At 46.1% G+C, this 17,740-nt stretch overlaps 1 protein-coding gene across 4 annotated transcripts in view; it reads left to right on the forward strand.

The window, feature by feature from the left end:
- LOC115480836 (apoptosis-inducing factor 3-like) overlaps positions 1–17,740 on the forward strand; it is a 123,873-nt gene that overhangs the window by 86,261 nt on the left and 19,872 nt on the right. For all 4 annotated transcript variants that reach the window (XM_030219767.1, XM_030219769.1, XM_030219770.1 and 1 more), the window contains 5 exons: positions 4,612–4,683; positions 7,195–7,258; positions 9,031–9,107; positions 12,036–12,153; positions 15,633–15,731. In XM_030219767.1, the coding sequence (XP_030075627.1) occupies positions 4,612–4,683; positions 7,195–7,258; positions 9,031–9,107; positions 12,036–12,153; positions 15,633–15,731 (430 nt within the window). The remainder of the gene's footprint in view (positions 1–4,611; positions 4,684–7,194; positions 7,259–9,030; positions 9,108–12,035; positions 12,154–15,632; positions 15,732–17,740) is intronic.

Genomic DNA, 17,740 nt, shown 5'->3' on the forward strand with positions numbered 1-17,740 from the left:
GGAGTGGTGGCAGTCCATTTATTGACTGCCAGCAAAGGTATGCTTAGCATGCCCACACGAAGGGAGGGAGGAGAGAGAGGCAAGAGTTGCTCCCCACCCCCACCCCCCCGGCCACCCCTGGCCCTTCCAACTGCAGAGCTGGCTACATCCAGAGAAAGAGCCTGTTGTTAAAAATTTACCAGCACACCCCTGAGTATATCATAAGAACATAAGAGTAGCCATTCTGGGTCAGACCAATGGTCCATCTAGCCCAGTATCCTGTTTTCCAAACAATGGCCAAGCCAGGTCACAAGTACCTGGCAGAAATTCAAATTGTGGCAACACTCCATACTACAAATCCCAGGCCAAGCAGTTGCTACCCATGTCTGCCTCAATAGCAGACTATGGACTTTTCCTCCAGGAATATGTCCAAACCTATTTTTAAATCCAGATACGCTAACCACTGTTACCACCTGCTCCAGCAAAGAGTTCCAGAGCTTAACTAATCGTGGAGTGAAAAAATATTTCCTCCTATTTGTTTTAAAAGTATTTCCATGTAACTTTCTCAGGTGTCCCCCAGTCTTTGTACTTTTGGAACGAGTAAAAAATCAATTCACTTCTACTCGTTCTACACCACTCAGGATTTTGTAGACCTCAATCATATCCCCCCTCATCCATCTCTTTTCCAAGCTGAAGAGCCCTGACCTCTTTAGCCTTTCCTCATACGAGAGGAGTTCTATCCCATTTATCACTGTAGTCGCTCTTCTTTGAACCTTTTCTAATTCTGCTATATCATTTTTGAGATACGGCGACCAGAACTGAACACAATACTCAAGATGCAATATCAAGGTGGTTTACAATCAGTCCAGGGGGTTAGGACCAAAATATCATAAAATAGATACACACCTACCTCATTAGACCACAATAGGAGTGGAGGAGTGGCCTAGTGGTTAGGGTGGTGGACTTTGGTCCTGGGGAACTGAGTTCAATTCCCAGTTCAGGCACAGGCAGCTCCTTGTGACTCTGGGCAAGTCACTTAACCCTCCATTGCCGCATTGAGCCTGCCATGAGTGGGAAAGCGCAGGGTACAAATGTAACAAAAAAATATATATATAGCCTGCATTTGTTATCAACTGAATTGGCAAATGCCATTACGGTACTATGTAAGCCACATTGAGCCTACAAATATGTGGGATAAAAAAAAAAATTATATCACATGTTTTGTAGTTCCTACTACTACTACTTCTTAACCATTTCTATAGCGCTACTAAATGTAAGCAGTGCTGTACGCTTGACCATGAAGAGACAGTCCCTGCTGAACAGAGCTTACAATCTAATTAGGACAGACAGGACAAATAAGGGATAAGGGTATTACTAAGGTGGGAATGATAAAACATGGGTACTGAACAAGTGAACAGGGGTTAGGAATTTAAAGAAGCAACTTCAAAAAGCTGGGCCTTTAGCCTAGATTTAAAGATGGCCAGAGATGGAGCTTGACGTACCGATTCAGGAAGTCTATTCCAGGCATATGGTGCAGCAGGATAAAAGGAACGGAGTCTGGAGCTGGCAGTGGAGGAGAAGGATACAGATAAGACAGATTTACCGGATGGGTTCCCAGGGAGGAGTGTAGAGAGAGATAAGAGTGGAGAGGTACTGAGGAGCTGCAGAGTGAAGGCACTTGTAAGTCAATAAGAGGAATTTGAACTGGATGTGGAAACAGATAGGGAGCCAATGAAGTGACTTGAGGAGAGGGCTAATATGAGCATAGCAACACTGGCAAATCCCCAGGTGCTAACTGTGGCCTACCCTCCCTGTCCTGGGGATACCACCCCCTGCTGCTCTTCCTTAAACCTAGCACTTTCAAAATGTGTCATCTCAAGACCAGCACTTCCAAATGCCAGTCTTGCAGTGACATAAAGCAGGAAGTACTAGTCGCACAAGCAAGACTTTGGACATGCTGGGGAGGCCGGCTAAAAGGAAGACTAATGGGGCAATTCGGCACAGACTCCTGCCAGCCTATTCAATTTTCTCTTCTGCTGTTAGGGCATTGAGATCTGATCTCTGCCAGCCATGTGGTGCTGTCTGGCCCGCTCTAGTGGCTGTTTTAATAGCCACACTCTCCAAATTCTGCCCCCTAGGCAACTGTCTGTTCCCCTAGTAGTAAGGCTGGCCATGTCTTGACAGTCACATCAGGAAGAGGTGATACCAGGTTCTTGAAATGGGGGAGAAGGTGGAGAGCTAGGCCTAGTCTTCATTGGCTCAAGCTGGCCACAGTGTTATTTGTGGGCCAGACACTCATCTGCTGGCTGGGTCAGATATACCCAGAAACATCTAGATCATTAGGTCAGAGGTCAGCAGTACTTGACCCTTAGTTGGGAAGGCTCTAGACACTTGTATATCAGAGTAGAGAAAACTGGTCTATTAAGGTAATGGCCAAGCTTCCTCTCATTCCCACTAAGCTTGGCCCACATTCTTTTGAAATGACTATCTTTTGTTTTCTGTAATGTCGTCCGTTACCTTTTGTAGTTTGGGATGGTCTTTGTTATGTTATGTTATACAAGTTTTATATTCCTCTATTTTCCTAAAACTGATTCTAAATGGATCACAGCTCAAATCTCCATAATCGAATCAAGTCAATTCTTTTATATCGCTAAAATCCTCTTTCCAGATTTCAGTGTGGTTTACATTCTAGGTGAGACAGAAGCCGATAATGTTAGTGTGAGGTATGAGAACAATTAGAGACCATTGGTGTAATGCATGAGACGAAAAACATTATAGGAAAGGATAATGGATGATACTAGGAGATAGAAGTCAATGGATTGTTCTGAAGCAGACTTTGGGAAGAGAAAGGGAGAAAAACAATAGACCAACATTTAATACAGAGGGAAATAAATTAAAGCATTCTTCTAAGTTCCTTCTCTAAAAAGATAGTCTTACAAGCCTTACGAAAAGTAAGATATGACTCAATTTGCTGAAAGAGGCAACAAGCTCCAAACTTTTACTGCTTAATACAAATATGATGACTCCAGAATTGATTTACATCGCACACCCTTTGCAGATGGATAATTTAGCTTCCAACACCGTTCTTTTCGTGCTGAACAAAAGGCAGATGAAAAATTCAAATACTTGACTAAAGGCGTAGAACTATCCGCAAATAAAGATTTAAATATAAGACAAGCTCATCTGACCCTGATTCTCTTATCAATAGGAAGGCAATGCAGCATTTGCAAAAGTAGAGTAGCTCTCTTAAACCTAATCTGGCCAAAGATTAATCGAGCTGCTGTATTTTGCAAAAACTGCAGATTACCAATCAATGTATTCATCATCCCTCCATATAAAGAAAATAAGGGATTAAAATAGACTGCGCTACACTTTGAAAACTAGAAGGAGATTAGACTGAACATATTGCCCTCAGTTGTCTTAAGTGAGAAGTGGTCTAGTGATTAGTGCAGCAGGCTTTAAGCCAGGCAGCCTGGGTTCAATTCCCACAGAAAGGTGGTTTATCAAGTCCCATTTCCCTTTGCCTATTTGAGATTCTACATGGAATGTTGCTAGTGGAGGAGTAGCCTAGTGATTAGTGCAGAGGACTTTGATCCTATGGAACTGGGTTCAATTCCCACTGCAGCTCCTTGTGACTCTGGGCAAGTCACTTAACCCTCCATTGCCCCTGGTACAAAGTAAGTACCTGAATATATGTAAACCGCTTTGAATGTAGTTGCAAAACCCTCAGAAAGGCAGTATATCAAGTCCCATTTCCCTCTCCTCCTTATGACATCACAATATCAGAACTGTATTGGGCAATCAAGCCATTGTGACATCACTGATGAGGTTGGCTCTTATTGGTGGAATGAGTGGAGGAGTAGCCTAGTGGTTAGAGCAATGGACTTTGAACCTGGGGAACTGGGTTCAAGTCCCACTGCAGCTCCCTGTGACTCACTTAACCCTCCATTGCCCCAGGTACAAATAAGAACCTGTATACACTATGTAAACCACTTTGAATGTAGTTACAAAAACCACAGCAAGGCAGTATATCAAGTCCCATTTCCCTTTCCCTTATGACATCACAACCCAAGTATCGGGCAATCAAGCCATTGTGACATCACTGATGAGGTTGGCTCTTATTGGTGGAATGAGTGGAGGAGTAGCCTAGTGGTTAGTGCAGTGGACTCTGATTCTGGGGAACTGGGTTCAATTCCCACTGCAGCTCCTTGTGACTCTGGGCAAGTCACTTAACCCTCCATTGCCCCAGGTACAAAATAAGTACCTGAATATATGTAACCCGCTTTGAATGTAGTTGCAAAAACCTCAGAAAGGCAGGATATCAAGTCCCATTTCCCTTTCCCCCCTTATGTACTTATCAGTGACCAGTAAGAGATCCCGCCTTAACCCACGTGACCAGTAAGGGATCCTGCATGTCACATGTTCGTGCCCCATAGTTGATTACAGGTTAACTATGTGACCTGTATCTTGTAATTTATTACTTTGTAAGAGACATGTCAGTGACCTAACTTCCCTCCTAGAATAAAAGAGTTAACATTGTGAAAACCTAGAGTAATTAATGTTATTAATGTGTTAATTATGTTTAGTAATTAGTTAGTAACAGTAATGTGTTTCTTTCTCTCCTGTTTTTAGATGTTTGAGAATCACAGGATAAAGTTTTATATGCAGACGGAAGTGTCTGAGCTCCGAGAACAGGAGGGAAAGGTACAGAAGAAGGACCTCAGCCCATGGAAATATGAAAATGACTGAAATGAGTAAATGTTTTAAGTTAATCAGCAGTGCTTGTACAGGTGCAGGGTCTGAGGCATGTGGGCTGGGATGGCAGTGTGGAGGCCTGTGGTCCAGAGGAGGGATGGAAACTTTCAGAACCTGAGACAGGACATACACATATGAGTGCAGCTAGTAGAGCAGAGGGCAGGGTCTGAACATGAGTGCAAGGTTAAGTGAATGGGGCCGGACTGAGTAAGGTTGGTACGGCATAGGGTAACGTCTGGAGAACATGAACGCACAGTTAAATGAAGAGGGCTGGGCTGGTTCTTTACTGTGGGCCCACAGGCAGAACCAGAAAAATAAAAACCCTTACGTAGATGTAGGTCCAAAACGTATCCACCATGTTTAAAGCCTTGGTACCTTCAGTAAGGTAGCTTTCTCTTCACCTAGGTGACATAGTAACATAGTAACATAGTAGATGATGGCAGAAAAAGACCTGCGCGGTCCATCCAGTCTGCCCAACAAGATAAACTCACATGTGCTACTTTTTATGTATACCTTACCTTGATTTGTACCTGTCCTTTTCCGGGCACAGACCGTATAAGTCTGCCCAGCACTATCCCCGCCTCCCAACCACCAGCCCCGCCTCCCACCACCGGTTCTGGCACAGACCGTATAAGTCTGCCCAGCACTATCCCCGCCTCCCAACCACCAGCCCCGCCTCCCACCACCGGTTCTGGCACAGACCGTATAAGTCTGCCCAGCACTATCCCCGCCTCCCAACCACCAGCCCCGCCTCCCACCACCGGTTCTGGCACAGACCGTATAAGTCTGCCCAGCACTATCCCCGCCTCCCAACCACCAGCCCCGCCTCCCACCACCGGTTCTGGCACAGACCGTATAAGTCTGCCCAGCACTATCCCCGCCTCCCAACCACCAGCCCCGCCTCCCACCACCGGTTCTGGCACAGACTGTATAAGTCTGCCCAGCACTATCCCCGCCTCCCAACCACCAGTCCTGCCTCCCACCATCGGCTCTGGCACAGACTGTATAAGTCTGCCCAGCACCATCTCCGTCTCCCGCCACCGGCTTTGCCACCCAATCTCGTCTAAGCTCCTTAGGATCCATTCCTTCTCAGCAGAATTCCTTTATGTTTATCCCACACGTTTGAATTTCGTTACCGTTTTCGTTTCCACCACCTCCCGCGGGAGGGCATTCCAAGCATCCACTACTCTCTCCGTGAAAAAATACTTCCTGACATTTGTCTTGAGTCTGCCCCCCTTCAATCTCATTTCATGTCCTCTCATTCTACCTCCTTCGCATCTCCGGAAAAGGTTCGTTTGCGGATTAATACCTTTCAAATATTTGAACGTCTGTATCATATCACCCCTGTTTCTCCTTTCCTCCAGGGTATACATGTTCAGGTCATCAAGTCTCTCCTCATACGTCTTGTAACGCAAATCCCATACAAGTTTTGCATACAGCTGTTCTGATAGTACAGCACCGAACACTTTATAAGATTCTGTGACCCCTGAGGCAGCGACCTTCACCGAAACACAGCTCTGTTCCTCTCGTTTTGCACCTCCCTTTTGGCTCTTTGTGGATTTGCCATTGTCCTGCCCTACTTTCGTTTCTTTTGGATAAAAGATTGAGCCAGGATTGGGGTAGTGAATCAGTTCAGATATGTTCTGTCTTCATGTTATATACACATTGGCAACTAAGCTCAAAGCGTGATACACAATAAACTAGAAATCACTGCAGCAGAGCTTCTGGGGTAGTGGGTAAGACGTTCATGGTTGCTGCATACAAAGCTGAGCTGTATGGTTGACAGTGGCGCCACCTACAGGAGACCCCATGGAAAGCAGCGGAAGTGTGATGGGAGGCAGGCAGCAATGAGGTGTTAGAAAGGGGGAAATAGTGTTGCATAAAGGACAGAACTGAGTCTAAAATATATCTCAGGCTTTTCTGGATAGTAACATAATTGATGCGGGAAGAGTTGAGGCCGTTAGTTTGGTCTTGGAGGCCAGAGCAGAGGACTAAGTGAGCCTGTGTCAAGAGACTGCAGTCAAATAATGTTTTCTGTCAGGAGAACAGTTCCTGGACGATCCTCCAACTTATGTTGGGCTCCGACTGTTTTACTGGTCAACGGATTGGCTTCCCCATCACCTATCCATGTTTTACAACTGAGTGTCTTATGTATGCTTGTGTTAAGCAGAGGGTGTACTTGCTTCTTAGCTGGGTGTGTTATACAGATGTGCATTACAGAGAGTCAGTGATAGCATCACAGCTGGAAGAGTCACACAGATGTGCATTACAGCAAGTCACTGTTGGCGTCACAACTGGGTGTGTTAGACAGGTGTGCATTAGTGTGAGTCACTGCTGGATGGGTCATACAGATGTGCATTACAGTGGTGTCACAGCTGGATGGGTCATACAGATGTGCATTGCGGAGAGTTGCTGCTAGCATCACAGCTGGATGTCTCTTGTATTTTTGTTCCCATGTAGCTGAAGGAAGTGGTGCTGAAGAGTGGCAAAGTTCTTCGAGCCGATGTCTGTGTTATCGGAATAGGTAAGTGAAGGGCAGGGCAGCCACGTGGCCCACTACAATCCACAGTACCACAAATGTGATACACAGTGACACAAATAAGGAGCACATAGCAAGCAACACAACAAAGCCACAATCCAGAGTGCCACAAACAGTTACAGAACACGGGCAATGCCTGACTAAGCCACGGTCCAGTGGCACAAATAGGGCAGTGCCAGTTAGACACACAGCAAAGCTACAATCCACGGCATGACAAATGTGACCTACAGTGGCAGTGCCTGGCTAAGCAACACAAAAGTGATGCACAGTGTCATAGGTCCATTCACACAGGGAGGGCAGTGTCTGGTCTTTGGTGGCAAATCTACATGGTAGACGCTACCAAATGACAATCTGCCTATTTGAATAAAAATACTGAAGTGATTTAGACATTTTCCTTTGTTAGTGGCTGTCAGGAAACTGCCCTCCCTCTATACGTTTCTGTTCATTTTTATTCAGCCTTGATATACCGCCTTTACTGGCACACAGATCAAGAGGTTTACAATGGCAAATTGTGAAAGAAATTCAGAAAGAAAACTAGAAATTAAATTAAGACAGAAGGCACAGTCGCCTCAGATACAGAGTTCAGAGATCAAAAGGCAAAGTTCCATCCCTATGAACGTTCCACCTCTCCAAATCACCTCATCAATACCTTCAGACAACTACCTCCTGAAAAAACTACCTTCCGAAAATGCTACAGACAAAAACACAGACTAACCTCTCCGAAAATTCTAGAGACAAATAGACAAACTATCAATGTACTTTTCAGGTAACAATAGACATACTATTGTAATGGTCACTTAATAATGTAAATTGGAAGCCACTTTGAACGAAATGTGCCTTTGGAGAACAGTGAGATACAAGAATGCATCGATAAATAAATAAAAAAGAGAAAATATGCAGGTGACAAGTCAAAACAATCCCCCTATCCACCAGTCTCAGAACAACAGCAACACTAGAAAGCAGCTCTAGTCAGACACCCCTCCCCCTCCTGATGGTCAGCTGGCGGCAGGCAACGTATTTAGCTACCACCGGTGGCACTGACTCTGGTTATTCAATTCTTGGCCATTTCCGGCGACCAGTTTATTTTTGGCTGCTAAAAAGTTAACTATCTATGATAGCATTTAAGTGGCCTATTTTGACCACTCAACATAGTCAGTTTGGCGCTGAATCTGTCATAGCTGGTTTTGACCTCTGATGCAGAAATACTGTGTCAGATCCATTTCAATAACCTCATCTCCTTCAGCATCCTGTTGGCTTTTGCTGTTAGTGATCCATGTAGTCCCTTAATTTGTACCGTCTGTGTTTTGGAGTCATGTTCTCTCTTTCCTTTGGCTCATAAATACACACACACACACACACACACACACACACACACACACACACACTTACATACACACACACATACAAGTATACATATACTGACACACAAATACATATGCATACATATGAACACACAGACATAGCAGCCCACAAGATAAACACACACACAAACACACAGATAAGACACCAAGCCATAGGAGCCAACTTTTCAAAATTATTGGGGGTGCTAAGCCCAATGAAAATAACCCCTCCCTGGACACATACGATGAATTTTCTCAATATTGGGGGTGCTCAAGCACCCACAGCACCCACAGAGTCAGCTCCAATGCACCAAGCACGTGGCAGACACATATAGATGGGTTGGAAAGAATTCCATGGGCCTTGCTCTACATGCTTTCCCCACTTGACCTCAGACAGGTTCCCTTTCTCCTTTGCAGGTGCAAGTCCAACGACAGGCTTCCTGAAACAGAGTGGGATCACTATCGACTCTCGGGGCTTCATTCCTGTGAACAAGGTGTGGCGTCCCTCTGGGTCTCAGACTTGCCATCTCTCCCATCTTCATTTCTCTAGCCTCAAATCTTTCGTTCTGCACAACATGTTCTGGATTCTGACCACACTGGCACTGCCTTACTTCTTAACTGGGAAGAGTTAAATGAGGTCTACCTGTTACTATCCCTGTTCTGAGGTTGTATAGCCAAGTGAGGAATCTCATCAAAAGAAAAATACATCAAGTTATTGATATAAATTAATCAGATAAGCAGGACAATAACAGTGGAGGAGTGGCCTAGTGGTTAGGGTGGTGGACTCTGGTCCTGAGGAACTGAGTTGGATTCCCACTTCAGGCACAGGCAGCTCCTTCTTAACCCTCCATTGCCCCATGTAAGCCGCATTGAGCCTGCCATGAGTGGGAAAGCGCAGGGTACAAATGTAACAAAAATAAAATAGATACTATTGGAGATTCTACATGGAATGTTGCTATTCCACTAGCAACATTCCATGTAGAAGGCTGCGCAGGCGACTCACAGAAGCAGAAGCCTGCGCGGCCCCATTGGTGATCTGCAAGGGCCGACTTCTACATGGAATGTTGCTACTATTGGAGATTCTACATGGAATGTTGCTATCCCACTAGCAACATTCCATGTAGAAGCCTGCGCAGCCACGTTGGTGATCTGCAAGGGCCGACTTCTACATGGAATGTTGCTAGTGGAATAGCAACATTCCATGTAGAATCTCAAATAGTAGCAACAGTGGAGGACTGGCCCAGTGGTTAGGGTGGTGGACTTTGGTCCTGAGGAACTGAGTTCGATTCCCACTTCAGGCACAGGCAGTTCCTTATGACTCTGGGCAAGTCACTTAACCCTCCATTGCCCCATGTAAGCCGCATTGAGCCTGCCATGAGTGGGAAAGCGCAGGGTACAAATGTAACAAAAATAAAATAGATACTATTGGAGATTCTACATGGAATGTTGCTACTATTGGAGATTCTACGTGGAATTTTGCTACTATTGAAGATTCCACATGGAATGTTGCTACTATTGGAGATTCTACATGGAATGTTGCTATTCCACTAGCAACATTCCATGTAGAAGGCTGCGCAGGCTTCTGTTTCTGTGAGTCTGACGTCCTGCACATATGTGCAGGACGTCAGACTCACAGAAGCAGAAGCCTGCGCGGCCACATTGGTGATCTGCAAGGGCCGACTTCTACATGGAATGTTGCTAGTGGAATAGCAACATTCCATGTAGAATCTCAAATAGTAGCAACAGTGGAGGAGTGGACTAGTGGTTAGGGTGGTGGGCTTTGGTCCTGGGGAACTTCGATTCCCACTTCAGGCACAGGCAGCTCCTTGTGACTCTGGGCAAGTCACTTAACCCTCCATTGCCCCATGTAAGCCGCATTGAGCCTGCCATGAGTGGGAAAGCGCAGGGTACAAATGTAACAAAAATAAAATAGATACTATTGGAGATTCTACATGGAATTTTGCTACTATTGAAGATTCCACATGGAATGTTGCTACTATTGGAGATTCTACATGGAATGTTGCTATTCCACTAGCAACATTCCATGTAGAAGGCTGCGCAGGCTTCTGTTTCTGTGAGTCTGACGTCCTGCACATACGTGCAGGACGTCAGACTCACAGAAGCAGAAGCCTGCGCGGCCACATTGGTGATCTGCAAGGGCCGACTTCTACATGGAATGTTGCTAGTGGAATAGCAACATTCCATGTAGAATCTCAAATAGTAGCAACAGTGGAGGAGTGAACTAGTGGTTAGGGTGGTGGACTTTGTTCCTGGGGAACTTCGATTCCCACTTCAGGCACAGGCAGCTCCTTGTGACTCCGGGCAAGTCACTTAACCCTCCATTGCCCCATGTAAGCCGCATTGAGCCTGCCATGAGTGGGAAAGCACAGGGTACAAACGTAACAAAAAAAATAACACTATAACTGTTTCCCCACTGTCACAATAACCTTGTTATTAATTAGGTTGATATCTTCTCTTATTTCCATTGCTGTGTTTTGTCCGATAGTTCACATTTTTTAAGGGGCAGAGTGTGTGAACAAAGCTCTGTTGCAATGCCTTGGGTCAAAAACTGCAGGAGCAGATTGAGAGGCTACGGGTTCTGCTGAGAGTGGAAAGGGTGTGAAGCTGATGCCCCCAGGGTGGTGTTTAGGACTGACCCTTCTGCTATCCCAGGTGTTGGGGAGGAACTGTCTCGGGGAAACGGACCAAGAGTGGTAGCATCACGTCAGTCCTGAAGCCATGTCTGGGGTCTCCTTCTCCCTTCAGTTCCCAGGGAAGACCGAACTTCCCCTTTTATACCCCACAGCCCTGCCTTTGGCTGGCAGATACTGGTCATTTTTCCACACCTCCCTGTTACCTGTAACCCTAAGACAGGGGCACATTATACTCTGCTTTTTCTTCATAAAAGTACATTATTAGGGGAATTCCTTTGTTGGGAATGTGATGTATTTATGTATTTATTAGGATTTATTTACTGCCTTTTTGAAGGAATTCACTCACAGCGGTTTACAGCAAAAATACGTGAAGCATAAGCAATACACAATTACAGCAGAAAAATTATTGAAATAACAATACAAAGTATGGCATAGTACACTACTTACAATGTCAACACAATACGCAATAAAAACATGTTCCTAGCGCAGGGTAACATGGGCTAATTGTACAAAATCGGTGCTAATTACACACAATGGCGTATTGATTGCGCCAAATGCAGTAAGCCTTGTTCTGTAAATACCTGCACTCAGGTAGACTCTTGGGCAGTATAAGTGAGGCTCAGACTTTTGTGTTAGCTGCACACACGTCAGCTGTATAGTTGGTACAAGCGCTCATTACACTGGTATTCTGTAAAGGAACGTGGGCGTTTTCTTTCTTCTGGCTGCAGCGGCTGTAATGTCACTCACCCGTCTCTCCTCTCCCGGCAGATGATGCAGAGTAATGTCCCGGGGGTCTTTGCAGCTGGTGATGTGGTAACGTTTCCTCTGGCTCTGCGGAACAATAAGAGAGTGAATGTACCTCACTGGCAGATGGCACACATCCAAGGTGGGCACAGTTGTGTCTGGAGCATGGCCCCAGATAGCCTGGCACTTGCATTGGTTCATGCTTGTGGTGTATGCCAGCGTGGCTCAGAGCAACGGTGAAGCCGCAGGGGTAGTGGGGTTGCCTCTCTGGCGATCACTGTTATACCCCAGTACATCCAGAGACCAGTAATCCTGCTTTTATTTTTATTTACAAAATTTCTATCCCAGCCAGCTTGGATTTAAACTGTAGGAACCAGTAGGAAAAGGGAGGGGGAAGGTCTTCTCCTGAAATTGTGCTGGGGAGGGGGGTCTCCCCTAATCGACTTCTTATGTTAGCACTGTACAAAAGACCCCCTCAGTGGTAACCAGTGCTTCTTGCTTGGACCTTCCAGTATTTGCACGCTGATGGACACTGTGATGTGCTGCCTCTTCTCTGGCACAGGCTTCCTGTGCAAAGGCTGAGGTATCACAGGGTCTTGTTAGGTCACAAGTGAAAGGACCTGCACTTGAGCATTTCTTAAGGAAGAAGCAACGCTGGTTCCCTGGGTGATCTGTGATCAGATCAAGGCATGACAAAATAGCAGCAACGCTCCAGATGTTACCTCTGCCTAACTGTGGTCTGGATTTTTAGAGGAATTGAGACCTGCAAGTCCATAGATGCAGTAAGGTAAAACCAGAACTGTGTCAGTCTGTCACTTCAAGCACTAACCAATCCGGAAGCAACACAAAGCATCTGAACTGGTCTAAGTAGCTGGAAATCCTGGAGATGGATTTTAATATTGTATCCTTTCATTAACTTCAATTTTCTAATTGCAGAGATGCCAAATTACCCAGTTCCAGACTGGAGACTTTTTGGACAGACCTGGTTTTGAACTTACATCCCAAAGCAGTATGGGATTTGTAGTGCATGTTCCTGCCCATGGAAATCAGTGCTACATGTCCCATAATGCACCAGGATAGGGTGGTCAGAAATCTAGACCTGCCCAAAAGCTCCAGCCTGGAACTGGGTATCTTGGCATCTCTGTAATTCAGTGGGTTCCTAAACCTAGTCCTGGAGGCCCCCCAGCCAGACAGGTTTTCAGGATACCCACAATGAATATGCAGGAGAGAGATTCGCATGCACTGCCTCCACTGCATGCAAATCTATCTCATGAATATTCATGCTGGGGTGCTTCCGGGACCAGGTTTGGGAACCACTGCTGTAATTGCAAACAGCAGTCTGCCCAGCTACAGAGAGGCCAAGTCTGACTGATACCACCTAAGGCTCTTCCTCTCACACAGAGACAGTGCAGTGCTCTGCTGAGAGGAAAGCCAAACACAGAAGAAAGCAGACCTCCGCAATGGAAAATCTAAGAGAAGGGCACAGCGAAGGTGACAAAATAGATGATGCCAATCAAACTTCTACTGAAAAGTTCACAGCAAGAGTTTATTATTCAAAAAAATGGACTCGACACTCAGGAGTGCCTGTATGGCACAGGGCTGTTGATTCTTTAGGAAAAGTCTTCTCCCACGATGTTTGGGTTTGCTAACAAGACCTGGAAAATGTTAAATCAAAGAAACCTTTCAGCTCCGTTATACCAATACGAACGATACTGCTCGAAAAAGCATAAAAAAGACGTTTCCTAAAGAATCAACAGCCCTGTGCCATACAGGGACTCCTGAGTGTCGAGTCCATTTTTTTTGAATTATAAACTCTTGCTGTGAACTTTTCTTGAGTCCAGTAGAAGTTTGATTGGCATCATCTATTTTGTCACCTTCGCTGTGCCCTTCTCCTGCTGAGAGGAATGCCAACATAGACGGTCGGTAGCCCAACTGTTTGGGGAGGCTAAAGGGGGCGGAGCTTACCTCCATACGCTCCGTGGCAGCGACGTCAATGAAGAAAAAGACTACAGGCTCGCTGCCAGCTTCTCCCTTCTCTCTGCACACAGTGTCCCGCCTTCTGCGGTGATTCATTTCCTGTTTCCGCGAGAGCGGGACACTGTGTGCAGAGAGAAGGGAGAAGCTGGCGGCGAGCCTGTAGTCTTTTTCTTCATTGACGTTGCTGCCACGGAAATAAAAGATGAAAATGCGCGGGGCGGGAGGATGGGCTGCACCACAAGCGGAAGTCGACGATTGGGCTGGGGAGGCTTAGCCTCCCCAAGCCTCTTAGAATGCCAAGTCTCCCAATCTGAGCACTCTGCACTGCACTTCTGGCCTCCAGGAACTGAGGGATCCAGTCGGCCCTAAGAGGTAGAAATTATACAGCCTGGTGCTCAGAAGCTGTTTTCAAAGACATGGCAGAAGATGAGGAAGAGCTGAGCAGGAGAAGAAAGAGGGGAGAGGTTCATTTTCCAGAAGTCCCTGATGGGATAAAACCCAAATACAGTGGGCACTTCCTGTCCTGTCTGTAGACCACAGGCTCAAACTCAGGGAAGGCTGGATAAGGAAGGACAAAATCCTTCCTCAACACAGGGTTTGAATAATCACACATTGAACAGCTACCTCCTTCCTCTTGGGGCAGGTTATTTCTTTAACACACCCACCAGTAAAACACTGCTAGCAGAGCCTGAAGCATCTCTGAAGCTATTTAGACTCAAAGCCAAAATTTGACAGTAAAAGAGGCAGCTCGCCAACCCCCGGCCACAGTTACCTCTCGAAGTTAGTAATGTTGATTCCTGTTACGTGCAAAGGTACTAACCTGTGAGAGTCCATGAATTGCAGGAGGCTGGTGCTTCTGTTCAGAACATCTTTTGATGCCTCTGGTCTGGTGTAATGTGCTGAGAACGGAGATGTTAATACAAGGCCACATGATGCTACTGAACGGTCATAATACCTCACGATGAGCTGACGTTTCCTTCTGAAAATCTTCTAGAAGACCCAAAGGCTTGAAGTATCTGTATTTTTTGCACCTGCATTTACGCTGGGGAAAATAATACCCATAGATGTGAAAAATCAATCTATACATCTGTTCTAAATCACCTTCTCCTCATCAGGGGAGTGTTTCCTTTGCCTCTGGTTAAAAGGGTGTGTTGCGGTCCAGGCAGATGCACTTTTGGCTGACAGTGGAGGGCAGGTTTCAGTCACAGCACTTTTCCTGGATTTTATCCACTAATGTTAACAATATAACTTGTATTCCGCCAGTACCTCACAGTTCAAAAAGTCTGAACGTGTGTACTAAAACGAGCAGCTTGAAAAGAAAAAAAGGCAATCTGAAAATCTAAATGTTTTCATAGTTTTTAAACAAGGAAAAGTAAATAAAACTGGTAACCTTATAGCTCTAAGATTTTGAGAGAAAACAAAATGGCCTGACAAATACAGTGGAACCAGCCCAAATTGTCATGTTAGGACAATATAACAGATACATTTGAGGCTTTTCCGTTTATCTTATGGTGAGTATTTTTTACCCTGCCTAAGTCTGGCTGGTTGCCTGTATTCTGTCTCTTGCAATATTGTAGCTGGCAGAGATATTCCTTCTCCCGTCACAACAAACATTTCTCGTTTTTCTTTTTGCCCCTTTGGCAGGTCGCATAGCAGCCCTGAACATGCTGGCACAGGGCACAGAAATCAGCACCATTCCCTACCTCTGGACAGCTATGTTTGGAAAGAGTATCCGATACGCAGGTGAGAGACCTTGTTATCCTGATGAAATGTCCAAAACAGTCAGGCCTACAATTATCTCTAATTAACACAGATATTGGCAGGGTAGAAGACAGGGTGTCAGGCTCGCTGAGAAGGAACGTGTGAGCCCTTGTGCTCGATGGAGGAGGGTTCCTTCCCGAGCTGTCGGCCAACCCCGAGTTCCCCCTGTGTCACCCTCCGTTTCCCAGGGGTTGAGCCCCCAGGTGCAGGAAGCCAACAGCGGGAAGAACTGAGTCCAGAACAAAGTCCACGGGGCCCGGCCTAGCCATGGGAGAAACGAGGACCAGAAGCAGACAGCAGAGGAGACAGGAACGGCAGAGGTCAGTACTAGGCAGCAACCAATAGCGAATCCAGAATCAGGCAGAGGTCAAGACCAGGCAGCAGGCAATAGAAGAGTCAGGAACAGGCAGAGGTCAGTACCAGGCAGCAAACAATAGCGAATCCAGGATCAGGCAGAGGTCAAGACCAGGCAGCAGGCAACAGAAGAGTCAGGAACAGGCAGAAGTCAGTACCAGGCAGCAAACAATAGCGAATCCAGGATCAGGCAGGTCAAGACCAAGAAGCAGACGTGAAGGTATCCAGAAGCACAGCAACTACCCAAGGAACTGAGTAGAAGCCGAAGCGTGGAAGGACTGGTAGTCGGGCTTTAAATAGAACAGGAATTAGGCCCAAAACATGTGTAGCTGTCAACAAGATGGCTGCCCCAACCGGAGATGCCCTTATGCCCAAATATGGCCTTCCTTCCTGAAACTGCCCAACTCCAAGATGACTGCCACAGCTTAAGACGCCCACCTCTAAGATGGCTGCCCTATCTTGGCGATACCCACATCCAAGATGGCCACCCCATCCTCAGATGCCCATATCCTGAACGGTCAGGGAACATGACACAGGGTGGGAAAGGATTTAATAGGCAGGGTAGAGGGATGTTTCCAGCCACCCTTTCAAGGAGCACGGCAGTATATCAGGAAAGTTTTGGGGCAGTGTGGGTGAAGGAATCTTCCAGTACTGCTGGGATCTTGCCAGATACTTTGTGACCTGGATTGGCCATTGTTGGAAACAGGATATTGGGCTTGGTGGATCTTTGACTGTCCCAGTATGGCAATGCTGATGTTCTTATGTTACTACTGCTACTTATTATTATTTCTATAGCATTAGTAGACATACGCAGCGCTGTCCTCTCAACATGAAGAGACAGTCCCTGCTTGACAGAGTTTACAATCTAATCAGAACAGACAAAAAGGAGAAATAAGGGATAAAGGAATTACTAAGGTGGGAATGAAAACAGACATGGGTACTTTACAAGTGAATAGGGGTTAGGAGTTAAAAGCAGCCTCAAAAAGGTGGGCTTTTAGCTTAGATTTGAAGACGGCCAGAGATGGAGCTTGACGTACCGGCTCAGGAAGTCTATTCCAGGCATATGGTGCAGCAAGATAAAAGGAATGGAGTCTGGAGTTAGCAGTGGAGGAGAAGGGTGCAGATAAGAGAGATCTACCAAGTGAACGGAGTTCCCGGGGAGGAATGTAGGGAGAGATGAGAGTGGAGAGGTACTGAGGAGCTGCAGAGGGAATGCACTTATAGGTCAATAAGAGGAGTTTGAACTGTATGTGGAAACGGATAGGGAGCCAGTGAAGTGACTTGAGGAGAGGGCTAATATGAGCATAACGACACTGGCGGAATATTAGTCGTGCAGCAGAATTTTGAACAGATTGAAGAGGAGAGAGATGGCTAAGTGAGAGACCTGTGAGAAGCAAGTTGCAATAGTCTAAGCGAGAGGTGATAAGAGTGTGGATGAGGGTTTTGGTAGTGTGCTCAGAAAGTGTTCTGTACCTGTTCTGTGGTGCAGGAGTGTGTGTGAGGAAAGCCTTACCCACACCTCACCCCAACTCTGCGAGCTTTAAGTACCTGGAGGCAGAGCACCCGGGTCTGAACAGGGGCTAGAAAGGTGCTGTGGGTGCCGCGTTGGACCGCATTCGGAGCATCATTAGGCCTGG

The sequence above is a fragment of the Microcaecilia unicolor genome, chromosome 11, assembly GCF_901765095.1.
Source record: "Microcaecilia unicolor chromosome 11, aMicUni1.1, whole genome shotgun sequence".
NCBI lineage: Eukaryota > Metazoa > Chordata > Amphibia > Gymnophiona > Siphonopidae > Microcaecilia > Microcaecilia unicolor.